This window comes from Dasypus novemcinctus, chromosome 13 (assembly GCF_030445035.2).
Source record: "Dasypus novemcinctus isolate mDasNov1 chromosome 13, mDasNov1.1.hap2, whole genome shotgun sequence".
NCBI classification, from domain to species: Eukaryota; Metazoa; Chordata; class Mammalia; order Cingulata; family Dasypodidae; genus Dasypus; species Dasypus novemcinctus.
Window position 1 is genome coordinate 104,790,857 of NC_080685.1, and position 23,934 is coordinate 104,814,790.

Sequence of the window (23,934 nt, forward strand, 5' to 3'; positions counted from 1 at the left end):
TTATAAACATACTTTCTAAAACTTTAGCCTTATAAAGAGGAAAATGTCTACTTACATGGAGCAGGTCTATATACTGTCTTTATTTCTTTGTAAACAATCTTTGTGATTATTTCTGTTCCCTTGAGTTACTTTAGATTTCTTGTTTTGTTTCCCTATTTTTAAAAAATTATATAATATGTTAATTTTTATTTTTTAATCTGAAAATACCCAGAATTACTCAGGTTCTTTTCTTTACAAATCACACATCTGTGCAAATACATACAACTTTGAGGGTTGTATATATTTGTGCATTATATATTTATATGTGACATATTTTCTTTTCTGTTTTATATTTTTGTGAGTTGCAATTTCAGTGGAAGGTTGCTGTTAAAAATCGTGTTACTCTATTTGAAACCGTGACCCTGCAGTATTTTGGTGCACAGATGGGAGTAACTTTTTTTTTCAGTATGCTCCAAGACTTTGATTCATTCTCATCATTAGCTGTTAATTAAGATATTTTTTAATTCTGTGATCCTGTGAACTTAGGTAATATTGTTGCCCTTAGAATTTTTTTATCTTTTTCTTTCCTAATTTTATGTTACATAGTGGTTATCTCTTGAGTAGTGTTTGGGAACTTGGATTCTTAGAAAGCCTTCTACTGAGGCCAAAAAGGGTGTAATGGTGTTTTTTGTTTTGTTTTATTTTGTTTTTAGGTTCTGGGGCTGGGAATTGAACCTAGGATCTCATATATGGGAAGCCAGCACTCAACCACTGAGTGACATTGGCTTCCCTGAAGTTGGTTTTTTTGTTTGCTTCCTTGTTGTTTGCTTTTTGTTGTTGTTTTTAGGAGGCACTGGGAATTGACCCTAGGACCTTCCCATATGGCTTTAATGGCTTTTTAAAGATCATTTTTAGGGAGAGAAATTTTTTAAAGTCTTTTAAGTATTTCAAAAGATATCAAACTGACTTTGGATGGATGGAGTGTATGCTTTATTAATATGTATCAGTAAAATTGATTTGTTTCTTAAAAAATCGGGAAATTGGATGATGGGTATATGCAAACTCTGTTTATCTTTGCAACTTCTGTAAACCTAAAATTATTCCATAATAAAAAGTTTAAAGAAAAAAAATACCACCAGCTCCTATAACAAAGTTAGCTGCTTATACAGGACACTGAACCAATTGAGAAATGAATCATACGGAGACATATATTGCATTCCAAATGAGCACTAAGATAGGTAGAGATGTCCTTTAAATTTCACCTTAATTTTCTATGTATTCTATCTAACTTAGGTGGTGTGTGCCATCCACTAATCTCAGGAAGATCTGCAGAGAATTAATGTGTATTGTTAATGCTGCTAGTGATAAAAACACAATAAACAAGAAAAAATGAACAAAATTTACAAATATTACAAAATACAAATATAAATTAAATACAAATATAAATTAAATTAAGAAATATCTTAAACCTCAAAGTATATATCAGAAGCATTTGCATATTTGTATAGTGTAATATAAATATAGGAATGTTCTGCTACTGCAGGATGTTAAGAATGTGATGATACATGGGAAAAATATAACTACTGTGATTTATGGACTAGTTAACAACATTGTAATGGTTTTGTAAGAAAAGCAAAGTTGATACTACATTAATTCTGAAGGTTAAAAAAATGGGGTTTGGTTTTGTGAGATATAAATATGATTAAGCATTTTTTTTCTTTTCAATTTTTTTCCATTAATAAGGAGACCTTGACTATGCCATTTAGTTAATATGTGTTCAACTATATATCTTCCTGAACATTAGAGGAACAACAGAGTTGCAGTTGGAATTAGATGAGATAAAAGCACCCCAAAAAGAACTTTTTAGGACTAATGTTTCCATAACTTGTTGAGCTGCCTTTTTCTAGTCTTTTATTTTTGTGAATTTGAAAGAAAGATGTTAAAAAAAAATCTCTATAAGAAACAACAAAAACAACATGTCAAACTGATAAATTAAATTAATTTGGGTTGCTAATTACTTTATTCTTTGAAACCAAGCCTAGGTATTGCAAAGCAAAATAAAAAGGTACTTGACAGTCTCATTTCAGAAGAGATAACAGCTAATATTTGTAAATCAAAAACCTTCAACAGAGTTAAGTGCACTATTCTAGCTAATTTTTCATCCGCCAAAAAATGAGATATTTCTTCAGTTACAAATAAGATTCTAAAAAAATTTTTTTTAATAAAAATCACACATCTGTTACTTTCATTGTGTTAGGCCAGGTCATTTGTACAGAGGATGTACATCACTTTAATAAACACGTAACACCTTTGGCATTCACAAATTCCACAGTCTTTTTCCTCTTTTAATTCCTCATGTTGCAAAGTGTATATGTATAAGCAAGTCGCTAGTTGGTGAGTTCACACTGTCCAGTATCCACAGCTCAGTAAAGCTCAGTATTTTCCCTGTTCACTGTCATATTGTTTCACAGTAAATTTTATTAAATCATGATTGGGGGCTTAGTTTATTTTCGTTTTTGAAAAAAATTTTATATTAGGGCCAGGGAGAGGAAGGCTGTTAATAGAAGTAAGAAGACCTAAGAAAAGGATGATACTTGGCCAAAAAATGGAATACTTGGGTAAAGCAGTGAATGTCAAATGCAGTGAGGATTTGGCTCTGTGGGACGAACCAGTCTACCAAATATTTCATTTGTAAACAAGAAGAGAAACCCTTGCAAAGTTGTTTTAGTAAGTGTTCCACATAGTACAAATATTGTTCATGTTAGAAAGTCTTAAAGTTGAAAAATTGTGATATGAGGATGTTCAAAGGAAGCATGGTTCTCAAGAGGAATGTGTTGCAAAAGAATGTGAGAAACTTAGCCTTGATTTAAGCATGGTAAAAGCTCTAGTTCATCCATTTGACTGACCTGTCCTGTAGGAAAAGGTGTTTTGAGTATCTGATGAAGCATTTTTACATCATGTAATGGGAAGTCAAATGATCATAGGAGAGAGGACACACCGGTGAATGCTGTTTCTGTTGAGGTGTTTCTCTTCAACCAAAAACTTTCACAAAGTCATAAATTAGAACAAGTATTCATGCTGTTGAAACCAGCTTGTTGAAGTGATGTCTCTGAAAACATTCAAAGAAAATGAAATAAGCATCAGAGAAGGAAACCATATGAATAAATGCTTTTACCAGTAATACTTCTTTAAGGAAAAAGAACCACCATTGTGCCTCATTTGAGAACTTAAGCAGTTGGAAAGGAGAAAAAGAACTTCCAATCATTGTGCTGCCTTACGGGGGAGGAAAACTACCAGTTCTCTAGTTTTTCACATTTTTTATGATTGTCTCCTCATTGTTTTCTGTTATTTCTTCTGTGGAGGTTGGATTGTTTGCTTACAAGTGGAGAGTTGAAAAAAGAGATTCTGAGGACATATATTGGGGTCATATTTTAAGTTTTGTGTCTTCTATTAAGGAATTTGGGCTTTACTCCTTAGGCACTAGGGGGTGAGTTGCAGTGTTCTCAGCAGGTAAGTAATCTGATCAGATTTGATTATTTTTAAGGAAGAGAGAGGGGGCTGGAGGATGGAAATATTGTGCCGAAGATCAACTAATGAGAGGCTACTATATTAGTCTCCTGGGGCTACCATAACAAATTACCACAAACTTGGTAGCGTTAAACAACGGAAGTTTGTTCTCAGTGCTGGGAGGCTAGAAGTTCAAAATCAAGGTGCCAGCAAGTTTGGCTCCCCCTGGAGGTTCTGAGGGAGAATCCATTCCATGCCTGCCCTCTGGCTTCTGGTGGCTGCTGACAGCCCTGTCTTTTCTTGGCTGGGGGCTGTGTAATCCTCTTTCTGCCTCCATCTTCACATTCCTCCTCCATGTCTCTGTTCTTCTCCTTTTCTGTCTCATAAGGACACAAGGTTGTTGGATTTAGGGCCCACCCTAGTCCAGGGTTTTCTCATCTTGAGATTCTTAGCTTTATTTTATTTGTAAAGGTGCAAATAAAGTCACTTTCTGAGATTGAGTCGACATGGATTTTGGGGGTGAGGGCACTGATATTCAACCCTCTACAAATGCTCTTGCTGTAATCACAAGAGGGATGAACCCAAACTGAGGCATAAGGTTGTGCATGTTTTGTTTCCAGGTTGGGTGACTCAGGGAATGGTGACAGATTTCACCAAAATTGAAAATATAAAAGGCAGGACATGTTTGAGAGGTAAAGATGTTTGGAGGCAATATCTGCCCCAGGTCGTAAAAAAAAACGAGAAGGATGACCATAAAGATCAGGTTAGGAGCAGCGGTATGGTAGAGTGGAGGCCCTTGTGAAATAGAAACAGTGGTGGTTCAGAAGGCAGCAGCATGACCACAAAGGAGCAGACGGACAGAAGAGCCAAGTACCTTGAAGCCCCTTGTTGCAGGGGTTTGATGAGTCCTGTGTGTCTTTGCCCTATGGGTTTCCCTGAAAGGATATTTGAGATATCTCTGAGTCTTTAAGAACAGGCAACCTGTTTACCAATTCAAGGAAGGCAGGTAGTATATTTTAGAGAGAATTTTTCACATGACTAAATTTTTAAAGTTTATGAGTTCAAGAATTAATTTTCAGTTATTTGGATGGAATTTCCTAATCCAGAACCTGTAATCCCTCCTTTGTACCAAATAAATGAAGTACAAACCCAGCAACATACCAGCATGTGACAAGGCACATTGGCTGGTGTCTTGATCTTGACCTGAGTGATTTTAAAAAAGGTTAAATTGTATTTAGGACACTAAGGAAGCAATGAAAAGTTCTATTTTGTTAAAACTTAAAAATTTTTAAAAGTTTCAATCCTTTTTTTCCCATTCAAAACATACTTATCTAGGGGGAGTTTTCCTAGTATGCTGAATAATCAAGATTTTCATAATATAGAGACATTGATTTTTTTCCTTAGCTTTCAAAGTTGTAATTTTTCCTTTTGCTCTCTTCTTGAAGAGTTGATTAAACTCCAGTCAGATTTGGGGATTGGATGTAGCTCAGGTAGTTGAGCGTCTGCTTTCCATGTGCGAATTGGTGGGTTTAAACCCCAGTACCTCTTAGAAGGAAACAAGCAAAAACAACAACAAAATCCAGTCAAATTTATTGAAATTTAAGAGTTGTTTCCATAAAGGTATTACTGAAGAAAATGTGATGCATTACAAATCTGTCAGTCTCAAAGAGGAGTATACTGGCTTCTGTAACGAAGGCATCAGCTTTATGTTACTTTCACTCTCAAATTACAAACTTTCTACAAAGTTTTCATTTATTTGAAATCACCAGTGTATCAATTTCAGCTTTTGTTTTAATGAAACTATGATAATAGCTTTGTAAAGTAGGGGAAAATCCTAGCTAGTTTCCATTAGAAAGTAATTTCTGTAGTGATTGCAGGACAACAAAATTTCAGTAAAAATCTGTAGGAAAAATTAACTGGAAGAGGTTAGGTTATTTTTTTTTCCTGGTTTTATGACATGAGTACTTTATATTCAGTGTCAACATGGAGGTAAGTCAAGGTGCTGGATCTCTTCCATTTCTTGTAAGTGACCACCACATAATTTCTCCCTAACTAAATATTTAGTTGTGGGAATGCTTTTGAAATACCTCCTGCCTTTGATATCGTGATTACTTAGATCCAGCCTCTGAATTGGTATGCACTTTAAAATTCTGAATTCCTTCTGGCTCATAGATTACTGGTTCCTGGCTCCAGAGGATCAAGCCCAGGAATGGGGACTTCCGCACACATCCCTAGGTGGTCCCCCAGAAATGTTCAGTTTTTTTAATGGGTGGTGGTGTGCGGAGGGCAGGTGAGGGGGAGGAGAAGGAGATTGTCCTTAAATTGCCCCTGCATTTCACAGTGAAATGCTGCTGCTCACTGAAAAGCTCTGGCACAGGAATGTTTGGAATCCCAACTTTGTAAATAATTCAGCTTAATGCTTGTTTACTGAAAATGCCTAAATAAATTAGAGATTAGACAAAAGGGAGACTCCAAGTTTGAAATGAGAATGAGCAGGATTGCACATGACTGTTGATGGGAACCATTTAAAGCCAGTTTCTCATTGTATTCATCTTTAAAATATGCTATTTAGTTTTAATTTAGAGTAGTTTCTGATTTGAATAGCAGTTGTAATCAAAGTGAAATTGTGTTTGGCAATGTGGTACAGGCAGCAAGACATGGGGAAATATGGCTATAAATGAAGAATAAGAACCAGTTATTACAGAGCTACTGTAGAAATCCTTAGTGACTGTTAAAATAAAAGCAATGACATTGTAAATCTTCTGGCCCTGTTTTAGTCAGTCAAAGGGGTGCTGATGCAAAGTACCAGAAATCTCTTGGGTTTTATAAAGGGTATTTATTTGGGGTAAAAGGGTATTTATTTCTAAAGAATCCAACTCACGGAATCATAAGAGGTATTTCCTTACCCAAAGTCTCTTGCCACGATGGCGGGTAATGTCTGCGAGGGTTCAGCGGTTCAGCCTTTTTCCGTTTGAGGCTCCATGGACCCAGCTTCTGATCTCAGCTGTAGGCTGGCATTGAGCTTGTCTCTGTTCCTCTGGGGCTTGTTTCTCTCCAGGCTCAGCTGCTCTGTTCTCTTCACAAGTCCACTGTAAACTAGCAGGCTCATTTCTCTTCTGGGGGCCACAGGATCCTTTGTATCTTCTCTGTGTGACTACTTCTGTGTGGGAATCTTTTTTAATCAACCCACCAAGGAGGCCGGGACTTCATCCTGCAAGCCCTAATGATATGGTCGAATCAAAGCCTTAATCTTGATTTAATCAAGTAAACATAAAGCAAAGGGTATCATGCCCGGAGGAACAGACCAGTTTACAAACATAATCTTTATCTCTTTTTGGAATTCACAAATAATATCAAACTGTCACAGGTCCTCTTTGAAGACATGCTCTCACTATGTAAATGTCTTCATTTACCAGCCCTGCTATGACAAGAACCACAGTCTGGCTGACTTAAACAACAGGAATTTATCTCACGGATTTGGAGGCTAGAAGTGCACAGTCCAGGTGTCAGCAGACCATGCCTTCTCCAACGTCTGTAACATTCTGGTGGTGGCTTGCTGACAGTCTGCCTCTGTCACATGACCATCTGTCTCCTTAGGTCCCCTCCTGTGGCTTCTGATCCTCTCAGTCATCTGTGTCTCTGTCTAGATTTCCTTTCCTAATGGTTCTAGTCAAAATGGATTAAAGCCCACCCTGATTGAATTTGACCTTACCTAAATAGGATCTTCGAAGAGCCTTTTTACAAACAAGTCCACACACGCACAGGACTAGGTGTTTGGACTTGACATGTCTTATGGGGGTATGATTTAATCTACCAAGTAGGACTTTATTGGTGCGTTGGGGCTTTTTAAAAATAAAGTCATCCTACACAAGTGAGTCATATACCATGTGTTTGTACCTCTGGTACATTTTTTTAAAAACCAAAAGAAATTTCATTGTTTCCTGATAAATACCATCATTTTTGAGCTATTGGCAGTTGAGATCATTTATGGGCAGGTATTGTGCATAGTGGCTAAGAGTCATACTCCCTTGGGTTCAGAACACCAGGTCTGCCGTTTATTGCATGTGGGACTTTGGATGAGTTTGCTCCCCTGCAAGTTTCTTATCTGTTTAAAATTAATCATTCTAGTAGCATTAGTCTTTCCCTCTAGGGATGTTAAGTGCATTAATATATGTGAAGTGCCTAGAATAATACTTGGCACATAGTAAACACTATATACACGTTTGCAATTTTAAAAAGTTTTTCATTGCATGTCATTATTAGAATGAGTTCTTTGTACTTAGTACTTATTTTTTCTTTACAACTAAATAATAGTCAAAGTGAATTGTAAAAGTTGGAGACAAATTTGAAAGGAAGCTGTTATTCTTATTTATCTGAATTATTGGATGATCCAAAAGTTATCCAAAAATTTAATTTAAAAATTATGTTTAGATTTAGGACATTCTCATTTTAGGTGTGTCTGGTCTAGTAATGCATACTTCTAGGATTTGAGTAGAAATCTGACCAGTTTCTTTGTTTCTCAGTTCAAGCTATGGTTAGGTTACTTTAAAATTACACTTACCAAGGAAACTTTGGTTTTAAAATGGGTGCTGTCATGCTATTTGACTGTTCTCATCTTTGTGAATAATGTGTAGGACATCATTAGAAAATGACAGGATTATGTGAAGGAGGGACAGTGACTAGAGGGGCTGGGCAGGGGCTGATCAGTAGTGTTGGTTTTGTTCCAGGTACTACGCAAGGAACTCGGGTTCCTTTTCGCGGGGCCCATCCGTTTATTTTTGAATCCTCTGTTGATTTCAATAGACATATTGATAGTACACAGATTCTTTACCAGATATAAATTACTTTTGTTTCTATAGCATTTCACACTTTTACAAACTTTACATGTTTTCTCATTTTAGCTTTTTAACAAATTTGTGATACTAAAAAGATATTGATATCTGTTTTCCAGATGAGTTAACAGCTCTGTTAATGTATTTCTTTATAAAACAAAAAAAGTGCAGTGGACCAAAAAAAATGCATTAGAGATTTATGCTATGATTTCGAGGAGTGTTAGTCCTGATTTCTGAGAAACCTAGACGGAATTTCTTTTTTTTAAAGAGAATTCTATACATTTAACACTAAATGCTTTTGTAGTTTGCTTGGATCTTATAAATTATCCATCTGAATCTGGAAAGTATACAAGAATCTGAAAACTATATAAATAGTAAACAAAAACAGAGCCATCCTAGTAAAACAATGAATTAAAACAAGTTTATGAAGGGGCAGGGATGGTGAAAGTTGATTGAGACAGTTAGGAATCCCTTATGAAGACTTTTTTGAGATTCAGAGAAGAGTTGAGTTTGTATTGATAGACATGGAGTTTTCCATGTAATATTACTGTATGTTCTTCATTGTAACTCTTACACTTTGCATATTGAAAATTTTCAATCCTTTCTGATTAGTGGGGTGTTTAATATTTTCCATGCTTAGAAAACCATTTGTGTCCTTATTCAGTTCCTAAAGATTTGAAGCTATATTTCACTTCTGTTGATTTTTGCCAGAATGCAGGGTTTTTTTTTCAAATTCCCATTTTATTTGAGTTTTTCTACATTCAGTAAGATTAGTTTTCTGCTTATGCTTTTGGCAAAAATTAAATGTGATTTTTAAAAACTTCTGAATAAATCATACATTATTTAAAATAAACACAAAGGAACAATGATTCTAATAGAAAAAAATCAGTGAAAGTAGTGGAGTCCCTGGCAATACATTTTGCTACATACAGAATAGATGCAGGCTAAAGGGAAATGAAGTACAAGAAAAATGGATTTGGTTCTATTTAAACTTTAAGCAAATAGATGAAATCAAAGTAACAAATTGTTTTATAAGAAACAAAACATATCTCTCATTCAAAATGTTCTAATTCTTTTTCTCAGGCAATGAAAGATAGCTTTAAGGGAAATTATGGTAATTCTCCAAATGTCTCATTCTCTAAACTTATGTACTTACTGGTGGTATTGGGGTCTGTGTCCAGATTCTTGGCTTTGTCGCAAGAAAGAATTCAAGGATGAGCCACACATTAATTAAGCAAGTAGAGAATTTATTGGGATATAAAGCAAAAGAACAAAAGTATACCCTAAAAGTTGAGGGTGGGCATATCTCAAGGGAGAAAATGCAAGTTCTGTCCTGTGGGTCCCTTTTATGGGGGTACAGGACTCAAGGGTCTGTGCTTATCAGCAAGGGCTTAGGCATCTGGGGGTAAGGGGCGTGGGGGTTGCCATCCAGTGGCGATTGGCTTCTGGCTGCTGTCCACGAGTTCTGTAGGGCATGTTGACTGGCAGTGATTGGCCTCTGCTCGCTGTCCAGGAGACATGAGGCAACCTGAAAGCTAGGTGGGTGGGTGGTGGAGGCACCTGCCTTGCCCTTTCTCTCTTTGCTGGCTGCCTTCTGACAGCCTTTGGGTGTGGGCTGCAAGCTGCAGGGTGTGTGCTGTAGTTGCCCCTTCCTGACCTGACTCAGCAGGCTGGCGCTAGTCAGCACAACTTTGTCTCAGTTTCTCTTACCAGGTGATGTTTATGTGGCTTACTAGGTTTTCTGCCCCTTCCTCCTTAGGTTCCTAGTCTGTCTTACCTGAAAGCCTCCCTCAGAGAGTTGTACACCCTTAATCTTAAGGGGGAGTTGAAGGGCAAAGGTCATTCTTCTGTGTCTGCTTCCTGTTGATTTTAAGGATTGTAGTCCCTCTCACTCATGGTGTGAAACTCTCTTGCTATACTGCTGGGGCCAGGAGGAGGGTTACTTGCTTTAATGGTTGTGACTGGGTGATATTCATGCGTGAGGAGAAGAGATAAATTGAATTGAGCTTAAATATACAGGGGCCTACTAAGAGTATAAGAAGGATGGTTGAAAGGGGGCTTAGGAAGGTTATAAACCAAGGGGAGTGAAAGGTAGAAGAGGAGCGAGAGTGGAGTGCTGCTGGCAACATTTTCTAGTTCAGATGCCTACTTAATAAGGCTTTTTAAATGTTTTTCTGGACTTCAGAAGACTGGTTGACATAGAAGAAGTTGTTGTTATTAGGTACTTAGCGTTTATTTTTTGAAGAGATATTTTAGGCTGTCCAGTGGCTGATACTTGAATGTCTTAGCAGGTGTTACTAGTGCATTGGCACTTTCTTGGACAGTAGGCTTTACTCGAGATAAATGCAACCAGCTGGCCATCCCTTTAACAGCCAACAGTCCTTTTGATTGTGTGCAGCTGCCATGATGGCAGCCCAGTTGAGGAAGACATGGGATGAGCTCACTTGAAGCAAGAAGATTAGCTTAGCATGGGGAAAGACGAATCACCATGAAGCATCCAGTGCTGAAACCTCCAGCTTCATTCCTCCAGGAAAACGCAGAATGCGTTTTTTATGTAAAGGGATTTTCCATGAATTCTTCATTTCAGAGGTAGAATTCTCAGATCAGCTTTAATCAGTTGTAGGAAGATTACTAACTACAACTGTAAATAGCTTGCTAAAGATTTGCAACACTAAAGGTATTAAGAATAAGTTAGCAGAAAAACAGAAAACAAAACCTAGGTTAGCCAGTGCTAATAGGAACCTTTAGAAAATAAAATGAAGCTAGATTAAAATAATAACTACAAGCATTCTTCTTAGGGAAAACAGTGAAATTAGGTAATATTGATTGCCAAATATAGATGAAACTATTGTTTATTTTTCTAGGATTTGACTTTCATTTCCCCCTATAAAATTGAAATGGAATTAAGCTCTAATTATTTGATGTTAAACTAAGGAATACTTCTAAACCTCTGTGTTCAGTTTTCTTTTCAAAGCTGCCAATGTATATTTGAATCTTGAAATTCTTAAGGGTTGTCTTCATCTTCAAAATTGACACAGACTGCTTCTGTATGATCTTGATTAAATATTTGTATAAAACCAGGCCAGTGAGGGTGGAAACTATTTTGTTTCCTTGCATCGTGTGGTTTTCATTAAGTTCTTGCATTTAGCTAATTTTACTTTTCACTTGATATAGGCACAGAAAATTATGTTGTAGGTTGCTTTAGGTCATTGAATCAGTGCTGCCTTATAGCAGTGCTGAAAAACTGGCAGATGCTAAATTTTGATCATTCCAGTATCTACAATACATGTTAATAAAGAGTCCATCTAATGGTAATAAACATCTGTGCCTAACAGATAATATGATGGTTAACTGTGTTTTACCTAATATTTAGACCAAGGTTAAGAAATTGGGGAGTACCTTTTTATTTCTTTAGGTCCTGGACCCCTACAACTTTCCAATTTGGAGTGTTTGAGTCAATAGTTCGACAGTTGTTCAAATCCAGAACTCTCTTGGTTTTCATTCCTGTTGTAAAAGCAGTACTTCAGATTTCTATCTTACAAACAAAACAAAAACCCCTTAATTCTCATGATGCCTTAACATTTAATGAAATCTATTCAGAGATAGTCTGAATGTCTTCTGATTCTTGATCTTTGTATGTATGTGACTGGTTTTTTTCTGTCTTTCTGGAAACTTACAGGATATTCTTTGAGTCCTCATTGTCCCTTAATTTTACAGTGATGTCCTTGATGTGGCTCTGTGTTTATTTCTTGTATTGAGCACTCAAGAGGAAACTTCTTTCTGGAAACTTTGGGGAAAATTTCTTAAAGTATTACATTTTAATTTTCGAGCTCTTTGCTTTCTATTAATGTTTCTTTTTAAAAAGCAACTGTTCTTGTTTGTGGATGCAATTTATTCTCCCAGTTCTTCAAGAATATTGATATTTTCCCCTTAAATTTTCTCCTACAAGTTTCTTTTTCCTACAAGTTGCTTTTTTGTTTTTGTTTGTTTGCATTTTTCTCTATGGTCTTTCTGATAGATAATCTAATTGCCTGTTCATGTTTAGAACAAATAATCCAAAAGTGATTAGAAGCTTGAGCTTGTGGACATTATCCACTTTGCGCTTTACACACATGTAATTCACACATGTAAACCCCTGTTTTGGTACTCTACTTGTGCCCTCATCTCATGCCAGCCCCTTACCTCTCCAGAGGGTAAACCCTCTATCATCTGCCAAGGTTGGCAAGGGGAGTGAGTTAGTCGACAAGTGTGTAAGGGGTTAGGGAAATCTAGAGATCTGATTGTTTCTCCACATAACCTTAACCCAGTTTTCTTTATTTTGGTTTCTCCACTTTCACGCTCCTAGAAGTAATGCCTCTTTCTTTGGAAGATGTTGCAGTATAAATGGGGTTGATTCTCAGCTTGACAGTTGTAGTCTTAGGATTCAACTTGAGTTTGTCAGAACAGTTTCTAGTCCATCTGCTTCCAGCTTCCTAAATTGTGGTGTTGTTGTCTCTTCTGATCTTGTCCCGGATGGGTTACATGTTTAAGACAACAGCAAACCACTTTTCTGAAGTTTCATTAAATTTTGCGATTGACCAAGACTAGTTTGTGTTCACACTGCCTCCTTATCCTGGAACGTCTGCCCGTTTTCTTTATATATATATATTTTTAGCAAGTGTAGTTAGTCATTAAAAATTAAAGGGTCATTCTCTTGCCTTTAAAACAAGATTTTCTTCTTTCTTGAGCTGCCATATTGACAGAAGTTCCATAAAATACCTGTTTTTAAAATATATTAACCCATAATTGTTTGTACTAAACTTTTTATCTTATTTTTTCCTCCAGATTGTTTTTTCATAGTGTAAAAATGTCATTGTGATTTTTAGCCACACTTAAGGCCTGCAGTGGTCAAACTTAAGGCCTCCAATGCTGAGTCTAATATTGGATTTCCCAAATCTAAAATTATAACAGTAATGAAAATATCACTAAAAAAATACTTGTCCTTTTATGGCCTGGTGGTTGCCAGGGCTCAGAGTGCAGCAGGGTCACTGGGGGCTGGTGACATCTCACGTTGCTGGGCCCACCGCTCTTGGTCAGTGGGTCTGGGCTGGGGCCTGAGACGCTGGATTTTAAGTATGCAAGTGAGACTGATGGTAAAGCTGCTGGAATGGGGACCACACGAGAACCCTGTCACAGCCTCGACTGATTGCTTTAAAAACAAAACCCAGAATCCCCCAGTAAAGCCTTACTTGGCTGTTATTCTTCAAATTCAACAATTTAGAGAAACTTTTACTTTAATAGTTACTGCTCTCATCTAAAAACATGTTTACAGTCATTCCCTTTCAAGACGACCACGTGAGACAACTGACCTCTGTATTTAAATGAGTGAATTTTCTCCTTTGGGTCCACTCTTATTCCTTCCTTTTTGAACTACCTGTTGAAAGTTTTGTCCCTGTTCTCCCTCCCTCCCTGGCGCTTCCAGCTTTTCTGGTGCTGCGTAGTAGAGGAGCAGTGTGGAGACCTGGAGGTTTGCTGTCAGGGCGCATGCTCACATAGAAACCCTCCAGGAAGTGGGCCGCCTTGAGGCCGGTCATGTGGAAACTGTCTGCCCTCCCTTGGTCACGTGTTGATAGTTTATTGGGTATAGTTGTCTAAACATGGAGGATTAACATTGAGATTTCACATGTCCATATGTAAACATAAACATCAAAGTCAGGAATTCGGACTTCACTGTCCCAGGAAGCACGTAGTTTTTAGAGTTTAATTGACAAGCTTTGAATTAATTTGACATTAGAGGTGTTACAGTGGTTGGTTAGAACCAAGTGGACCTCTGTTCATTGGAAACAGTTATTTCTCTTATTTGGTAAGGAGATTGGCAAAGAAAACTTGGGTTAATCAGGAAAGTGGCCTTTTATCCAGTTGGGTAACTTAATCAAATAGAAATAGAAATCATTGTAGGAGTGTAGGTAAAAATAAGAGATGGAGAGGTAACAGCATTCTCCTTGAGGAAAGCTATAAATTACCTTCCTGCTTCATTGCTTCCATATCAGTATAGCAGGGGAAGCTTTGGAACTGCTTCACTGTTAGCTTTCAAATAGTACAGATGCTTTTTATTTGTTTCTTTATGTTGGTAAATTATCATTCAGATGTCTTAATTTGACTTACTAAGTCGACTCTGGTATCTTTGCTCACATTTTTATGCTATACAGTCCTCAGGTTATTTTTAGGTACAAGTCCTGCTTGATTCCATGACCCCAGGAAGACAGGAGTGGGCCAATAGTACATTTTTTTCCTATTTGCAGAGGTATCTTTGTTTGTTGTTAATGGAATGTTTCAGGGGCTGGATCTTTTTAAATAATGGAAAGATTCATCAGAGTTAGATAAGGAATCTCTTATAATCTGAAAGACATTCTTAACATCTTTTCTTTTATAATAAAAAAATTGCTCTTTATATGGCTAGTAGACCCTATAAAGACGATAACACTATTTTTTGAACAAATATCATGGGTTCTTTCCTATTGAGAGAGGTTTCCCATTGTGTATGTCTGTGACTGGAATAAATAGATATGCATATAGTATTAGCTCTACGAAGACAGACTTTGTTTTATTCCTCAGTGTATTTCCAGCACTAAGAGGAGTGCTTACACATAGTATTCTATTAGTATTTGGGGAATGAGTGAACGAAGTCTCATAGCTTAGAGCAATTCTGCATATACTGTATTACTTAATTAATACCACAAGGTGGTACTGTTGTACCATGAAATGAAAACTGCGTTTTTAGGCTCCCTTACATAGTATTACACAAATCCTGTAAATGAATGAAATGAAATGACTATTATGTTTATTGCCTGCTTCAGTTATTTGTAATTTTAACATATGTTTAATCTTTTGATTGCATGATTGGGTTAGATAGTGAGGTCATAACCCAAGAAAAGGACATTTGGCTCAAATTTTTACAAAAATGTTAAAAGAGATATTGTATTTAAAAACCTAGCACAGTATCAAGTTAGCCTTTTCTCTCCTTTAATTTATTTTGGGTCAAAAGCATTTGTTAAATTCCTATTTGTATTGAAGTTATTTGCCAAAGGTTTTCTAATAAGTTTTACTGAAGGTTAAAAAAGTAACTCTGTTTTGTTGTCAGAAGTTTTTAGATACAAACCTATGTTTTACTCTGTTTCCCCCACCAAAAAAAAAAAAATTTTTTTTTGCTTCCCTGTATCTTTTAAGTGGTTGTTAAAATATTTTATTAGCATATAGCTCTTTAATACACATGCACACATAAATGATCATGGATTATAATCGTATTAAATCTATACTTTTTCTTGGTTTCACCACTAATGTAAAACCTATTGTTGACAAGTTTGTTTTATACCTTGGACTTTTTAATTCCCTCATGATTAAATTGACTTTTGACTGTTTTGATTCTGTAATTTTCCTCAGGTTGCAATGAAATCGGAAGAGGGCCCAGGGTGGAGTGCCCTCCGTGATGACTTCATGATGGGAGCATCCATGAAAGACTGGGACAGGGCGAGTGAGGGGCCGGAGGAGAGCAGACCGCCGTCCGGAAGTGACTCTGACGTGTGACGTTACAGGGGAAGCAAGATCTTCAGTCCTCTCATTTTTCTTAGAAAAATTCTTCATGCTTGAATGATGGGGAATTACAAGGATACCATTTGTAAGAAAGCCATAAGACTTTTTCTTGGTTTACCAACTTTTTTTCCCTTTTACACATTAAAGTTTGTTGAACTATATTTTCAAGGCTTGCAAAAAGTTTTAGCATTGTTTCTCAAACCACTGTATAAAAGTAAGTATTATTACGTGGCCACCAAAATGCAATTGCCAGGATCATTGTATGTTTATGTATCAGTCATGGATATTGATGTATTGATAGAGTATCATCAATGTTTCATAATCAAAATGAATTAAATGAAGTTAATACTTCTTTGCCTTCTAGTTGATAGACGTATATATTTCGAGTTTCTTAGGAGGAAGGTTGGTGTTTCTTTTTTTTCACAACTATTGAGAAAACCTATGTAGTAAAATTTAAAGTTAGAGCATTTCTGATTTTGGGTGGTGATTTTATTTTTTAGATAATCTGGCAAATATTTTGATTTAGGAAATACTCCAGTTTCTACTTTTATATTATTTCCTTTTATATACTGAGTATTATAAACACTATTTAGATTTATTTTAAATATTATGTTATTTTTGCATGAGAGAGTTAATGAGATAAAATTCTCATGTTTGAGTTATGCAGTGAAACGTAATTTCTTAGGAAGTCTTTGATGTGTTTTAGTCTCTCTTTTTTCTTTTTTCTTTAAACTTTCCTGAATACTTGAGTTGGCTTAAATTATCTTTATGGATTGACTGATGAGATGGTGGAGTCAGGCAGCAGGTAGTCGGTGTCAGAGTTCTTGTATCTAATTGAAAACTTGATTCCATATTGTTACCTTCAAGGTTATTATGAGAGACTTTTATTGCTGAACAAAGGGGAAGAGAAATGTTTAATACCATTCTGAGATTTCTGTGACTCTGAGTCCAAGATCTAAAGCTTGTAAAGGAATTATTTAGTAAAAGTGATGTTCTTTTTTTAAAAAGAGAAAAAATCTATCCTTTTTCCACCCTCCCATAATAAGAATGTTTTCTCCTACTACCCACGTGTACATACTTGCATCTGCTATTCATTGCAGGATAATAATTCTCCCCCAAAAACTATGTGCTAGAGCAGAGATGTTTATATTTTCAAAGCCATTTGAGTGTTAAAAGTATCATGTAACTCAAGTTAAATTAGTTCATGGCCTGGTATTTGTTATCATAAAAGAAGGTGTGCACCCACGATATCAGTGGTTAAATCAGCAAAATTCAAAATGCATTTCTGTGTTTATCCCAACTTTTTGAATTTTAGTGTCTTATTTAGTTCTGGAACTTCCATTTTGTATAAATAAGGGTGAATAAATATTCCTCAATAGTAATACAGGAGGGATGAATATCCCAAATAACTTAAAACAGATAAACATTTCAGTATAATCTAAAACAAATAATCTTGAAAAAAAATTGTGACACTAAATATTATGCTTTAGTTCTTGCTATTAATCTGTTCTGCAAAAGATGTGAAGAGGACATTCAGATAATAGAAATGGGTAAATAACTTTTAGTTAATGAAAAAACTGTTCGTGAAGTGTATCCTCATGTTATATCCTTGGTTTAATTTAGAAAAGCTGAACAAGATTTTCAGAGTGAAAGTAAGGAAGAGAATATTCTCAGATGTTCTTTGAGAAATTATTTTATTCCAAAACAAAATTGAGTTGCCACCATAAGAATAAAAAGTGTCTTCTTATGTTAGAGGATTATGAAACACATGTAAATAACATAATTTTTATGAAATACATGAGATGTTTTTTATATATTCATATTTTTGTATCTTGGCTACAAAATTTTTAAGCAAAATACCACCATGTATAAATATGGATCTAAGGATGGGCATATTTTAGAAATTAAATGTATGTTTTTAGATGAATGTTTTAAAATAGTTTATTCTAGTTCAATCTAGGTCTATTCTAGCACTTTTAAATATTTTACTAACATTTAAATTCTTCTGACATCAACTAGATCAATAAGTCTGCATCTGTTCCATCTTCCTGTATTGTCTTTGAATTCTTTAAGAGGGGAAAGAAAAATGATTGTGTTTTAATCCATACCCCCTCTACCATTTGTCTAAATAGAACTATATTAGAACTTTATTTTTGCTAACTATTTAGAGTGATATAGTAGTAAAGAGATATTTTTCTTTGGAAGGAACTGTAGGGAATAGTAACCTAAATTTAAAGGTATTATTTTATCCTTTGTCTCTGTATTTGGATGGCTGAGTGAATGACCTCAATATTTAGCATAGTTTAGCATTGGTTATTAATTGTTTCTAACTATTGAAATCTCTCAAAGTCCAAGCTGGATATCTCTTTAGGACTGAAAATAGATTAGGATCATCTTAGTTTAGCACTTCTAAATGAGTTGATGTACTGAATTTAATTGCAAGTTACTGAGACTTCTACGTGGATCAAGTTTTATTAATTTGATTGAAAAATATACCAAAAGACTCACTTTCAGTACATAGAGCCTAAAATGTCTCACTAGGAGGCTCTGGAAGGTTTATTGGAGGGTATGTTCAAGTTCTTTAAAATATCTTGAATCCCTTAAATAAATGGATGAAAAAATAGCTAGAAAGATGGTAGTGGTAGATTAAACAAACACAAAAACAAATGGGTGGAGAAAGGAATGTTTATAATCTGGAAAACCTCTTTGGACTTTTTAGTGAACACTTTTCGCACATACAAATCCATGTACTATTCAGGGGCTACCAGTGAGCCAAATCCTGTAACATGTCTTCCTCCTCATGCCATATGAGTACAGTACTTCATTATAGAACCATTCGATAACAGTTTCTAGATGCCTGAAGATGTCGTAGTTAACACGTAACAGCAGAGAAATCCTGAGGTTTAAAGTATGAACAGAAACATGACAAACTGAAGAAGTGAATTGTGTTGACAAGGGGTTAAAGGAATTGTAAGGACCAAGAAAATGCCTGTAAAGGAAACTTCAAAGAGAAGAAATTTCAAAGAGATAGTAGGAGAGCACATATGTAAGTTGCTGTTTAACATTGGCTAAGCACCTGTTGTATTCTAGTAACTGTACTGGAATCTAGTGGATAATCATAATTTTATAGCAAAATAAGGGACCATTTTATTCAAATAAAGACAAAAAAAATTGACTCTCTGCCTTTTAAAAAGTAAATTTCTACAATTAGTCCTCACTGTATGATTTAAGTAATGTGGCAATTTAATGTAACACTGATAATTTGAAATAAATCAGTCATTGACCAGGACTTGAAAAACCTTTGTTCACAACCATTTGAAACCAATTATAAAGGAATCTAGATCTATATTATTAGTAGTCCTTGAATGAAGCTTATCTAGAACTGCTTAGAATAATTTGTTGGTACTCAGTCGATAGGTTAGCTTCATTTTTATTTGGGAACATTTTTCAGTTAAGAAAGCAGAATTCATCCTGCTCTTTGCTCCAGTTTCATTTGTTAGGATCAATGTGACTGATATTTATCCACTCTGTATGTCAGTGGTAGGTAGAAAGTCTGTTAAGCCCTGCAGATATTATGAGTACGAAGACTATTTGAGGTGAACTGGCAGAAAGAACAAATTTTGAAAACAGGAGAGAGAACTAACTACTCCATGCCTACAAAAAGCTCTCTTATTCCTTCCCCAAGAAAACAGGAGTCTGAATTTTAGCCAGCTGAGTGGCTGAAACTTACAGACTTGCAGCAGGGTGAATTTTTTCGCTGGGTGAGCTTTTCTAAAACTTGATTAAATATATTAATCAAGAAGACCTGAAAATAGAATGGTGTTTGAGGTGGGTAATAAGACTTTCAGAATACTGATTTATGTTTAACCAACTGCTTAGAGTTGTAGTGAATCTAATGACAGAATTGTAGACATGGGAGATATTTTCTAACAATACTTAAAATAATTTCAAATTCTCTAAAGAGTTTTTCTTCATAGAAGAACCACAATAATATTTTTCTTTTTTTTTTTTAAACTATTTTCTAAGCTGTGGAGCCCTCGTTTATTTTATTTTTATTTTTATTTTTTTTAAGATTTATTTATTTCTCTCCCCGCGTTGTCTGTTCTCTGTGTCTGTTTGCTGCTGCTGCTTTGTCCGCTTCTGTTGTTGTCAGCGGCACAGGAATCTGTGTTTCTTTTTGCTGGTGTCATCTTCTTATGTCAGCTCTCCATTTGTGCGGTGCCATTCCTGGGCAGGTTGCACTTTCCTTCACGCTGGGCGGCTCTCCTTACGGGGCACACTCCTTGCGTGTGGGGCTCCCCTATGCGGGGACACCCCTGCGTGGCAGGGCACTCCTTGCGTGCATCAGCACTGCGCATGGGCCAGCTCCACACGAGTCAAAGAGGCCCAGAATTTGAACTGCGGACCTCCCATGTAGTAGGCGGACGCCCCAACCTCTGGGCCAAGTCTGCTGCCCACAATAGTATTTTTCATCTCATCAATTACATAATTCTGGGGAGTTATGTGTGATGCACCTTTGTGCTCAGAAGAGATGTCCTCAGAGACAGATTTATAAAAGATGTTTTATTTTACTTTGATTGTTGAGGATATCTGATTTAATACTGTACCCCTCACTTCTCCTTGCTTGCCCTCCCCTTAATGCCAGGTACACATATTTAGCTTTCTGTTAAATGCTCTTTTTTTCCCATTCTGAGTAAGGTAAGCAAGGATATGTATTAAAGGGTTCTAGCACTGTCCTCTAGAGCTTTCTGTGATGAGGGAAATAGTTATATTTGTGCTGTCCAGCACGGTAGCTAGTAGCACAGCAATTGAGCGTATCAGATGTAGCTAATGGTATAGAGAAACTGAATTTTTTATTTTATTTAAATTTTAAAAGCTACATTTGGCTGGTGGTGATCTATCCAACTATGAAGAAAATAAACGTTGCAGAGCATATGCTTAGTTAAATAGTGAATTTTGGAATAATGTCTGTCTTGAACTTTTCCATGAACTTTAGGGATACAATTTAAGGATATACAAATGCTAGTAGAATCTATTGATTGAATTATTGTTGATTTCTTTCTTCACTGTTTAGGCTTTACCAAAAAATATGTATTAAATTGTTTTAAAATATAATTACCCAAGGATCCTTTAAATGTCGTGTCATTTTCAGTAACAAATAGCATGTGATTTTTTAGAGTTGTCATCTGCATCTTTCAGGATTACTTCACCAAACTTTAAATTTTATTGCTGTACTCCAGAAGAATAGGTTTATGATGCACCAGAAGGACTGATTGAGAACTGCCAGTGCAGCAGATACCGGATAACATCTAAGCCAGTGAATTCCCAAACGTTGGCCTTGTATTTGGGAACATACTTATTTAGGAGGTTTCCTGAGGAAGTGCCTTAGTTGCAGACTCTAGGTTGTCCCGCAGCTCTGGTCTATTCCGGCACACATGCGACATCTTGCCAGAGCAAACGTAGGTTGCAGATTGGGGCAAAAGGAAAACAGAAAACAAAGAGCACAATGAGCATTATTAGCACAGCCAGTTCAAACGATGAGGTGTTAACCACATTTGTATAAATGTCTGCTTCTCTAACCCCTGAATCGTTAGCCTGCATTTCCAGTGCAATCAGTTCATAAACATCAAAGCAAGAACACCAGCTTTGTATGGGGTTAGGACCAACTGGGTCTCTGACTAGAGAGACAGCTGAGGGCTGTGTCCTCACACGAATGCGTGGGTGGCCTTGCAGCTGTCAATCCACCCTCAGGCTTCTAGACAGTTGCCTCTGCGTTTGTAGAACCAGACTTCAGTCTTAGGTAAAAATATATCCCCGCCCATGGAATGGACATAAACAATGAATTGACATCAGCTCTCAAAACATCAGTGAGGCAGCCAGACACAGCAGTTTCCCTGAGTACAGAGTAGTACCAAACCTAGCATCAGGGCTGTTTCTACACAGTAATATTTGATTTTGTACAATAACCCTGGACTCTCTTAAGTGTATTATAAATAGAAAAGCTCATAGTCCAAAAGGTTCAATGTGATATTATTCTTCTCTACAATGGCAAGAAAGCCAGGAACAGATAGATTGCATGAAATACAAATACCATATTTTGGTCCTTATTGGGTCTCCCAAATATGTCTCTTAAAGATAAGTGAAATTACATTCAGTTTTTACATTGGACCTTTTTAGAAATATCAGTATGCATTGTTAGATGAGAGGAAGCATAATTTTGGAATCAGAACTGAGTTCAGTCCTGCTTGTACTCTTTTATCAGCTATGTGTCCCTGCACAAATTTCTTAGACTTTTGGGGCTAATGTGTGAATCCGCCACGGTACATGATTCATCTTGTCAGTGTAGAACAGTGCATACACAGTGTTAGCAAAGAGCCTGGTAGGTATTAGGGGCTCAAGGGAGGTTCTTTATTACCATGTGTTTGGAAAGTTAAGTGTTGTGCAACGTAAGTTTGTCATTTCTCATCTATGTATCTAAATATTCCCCTTCTAGCTAAGGGCTCTCCCACAAAAATTACAGTCTGGCAGATGGCAGATACTTATTGAGACCCACTAATTCTACATCTGGAAATTCTCTTCAGAAAAAGATTCTGATTACAGAAAATGCTGTGTGAGCAGTTTTAGAACACTGTTTTTAGTAGCAAGAGATTTTAAACAACCTATGTGCTCAGTGATAGGGCATTTATGTAAACTGTTATGTAAACTGCTTCCCCTTTCCTGCTACTGTTTCAAATGATGGCTGTGAAAAAAGTGTAAGATGAGTGTAAGAATAAAAATATTGTGGGTATTAGTATTATAAATTTAATGCCAAAAATACCTTTAGGTGAATTTAAGAATAAATATAAGAACATAAATTTTGAGAGTCTGAAAAGACAAGTCAGTCTCACACAGAGTAAAAAGATTCTGACATTTAATGAGATACATGAAAACATGTTTTTTACCTTCTTACTCTGATCCAGCACCCAAACCATAAATGCCAGTGTTTTTTTTTTTATTTTTAAAAAAATTTCTCTCCCTCTCCCCCCGCCCCCCAGTTGTCTGCTCTCTGTGTCCATTTGCTGTGTGTTCTTCTGTGACTGCTTCTATCCTTATCAGTAGCACGGGAATCTGTGTTTCTTTTTGTTGCGTCATCTTGCTGTGTCAGCTCTCCGTGTGTGTGGTACCATTCTTGGGCAGAATGCACTTTCTTTCGCACTGGGGTGGCTCTCCTTACCGGGTGCACTCCTTGTGCGTGGGGCTCCCCTATGCAGGGGATACCCCTGCGTGGCAGGGCATTCCTTATGCACATCAGCATTGCGTGTGGGCCAGCTCCACACAGGTCAAGGAGGCCCGGGGTTTGAACCTTGGACCTCCCATGTGGTAGGTGGACACCCTAGCCTTGGGCCAAGTCCGCTTCCCTGTATGTGCTGTTTTAATAACAACACTGTAAAAGTATGTTAGGATCCTACTTTATCTTTTAAATTTTACTAATTATCCTGCAATGAAAGTTGAACATAGAAGAACTGACTTTCCCCTTCAGTTATCGCCTCTCGTCTCTGTGCTTCTTCATTAATAACATTTATTTTGAAATCAAAACTTCTGCTTTTTTGATCTGTTTAAAAAATACTTTTGCATTTCACTTTCACCCATCTTACTCTGTGTAGACCCAGCAATCACTCAAATAGAAATTAGAACAGAACATGGAAAAATAATAACAGCAAACAGTAATACAGCATTTATTATATGCCAGATACTATTAAAGGGTTTTATAATGCCCGTAACTCAGACAATTTTCCTAATAACCCTCTGAGGTAGATAATTGCTATCGTCCCCATTATAAAAAGGAAACGGGAGAAAGAGAGTTTAAATAACTTGCCCAGGGCCACACAGCTAATAGAAGGCCAGGTTCAAGGCACACAGCTGATTTGCACAGGACAGTGATTCCTCACATGTTTTTAGATGATACTAAAGTGAGATTCTACTAGTTCAGCTCTGCTCTGAAAAAATAAATGGACATATATTCATTTCCTTAGCCTTATTTACTTGTTTCATAAACCTGTGGTCAGTG

The 23,934-nt window shown here is 36.4% G+C and overlaps 1 protein-coding gene across 1 annotated transcript in view; it reads left to right on the plus strand.

The window, feature by feature from the left end:
- The window catches only part of RRP15 (ribosomal RNA processing 15 homolog), a 63,238-nt gene extending 39,776 nt beyond the window's left edge, over positions 1-23,462 (plus strand). The window contains exon 5 of the mRNA XM_004480217.4: positions 15,738-23,462. Coding sequence (XP_004480274.2) covers positions 15,738-15,881 — 144 coding nt within the window. The 3' untranslated portion in view covers positions 15,882-23,462. The remainder of the gene's footprint in view (positions 1-15,737) is intronic.
- The last annotated feature ends 472 nt before the right edge of the window (positions 23,463-23,934 follow it).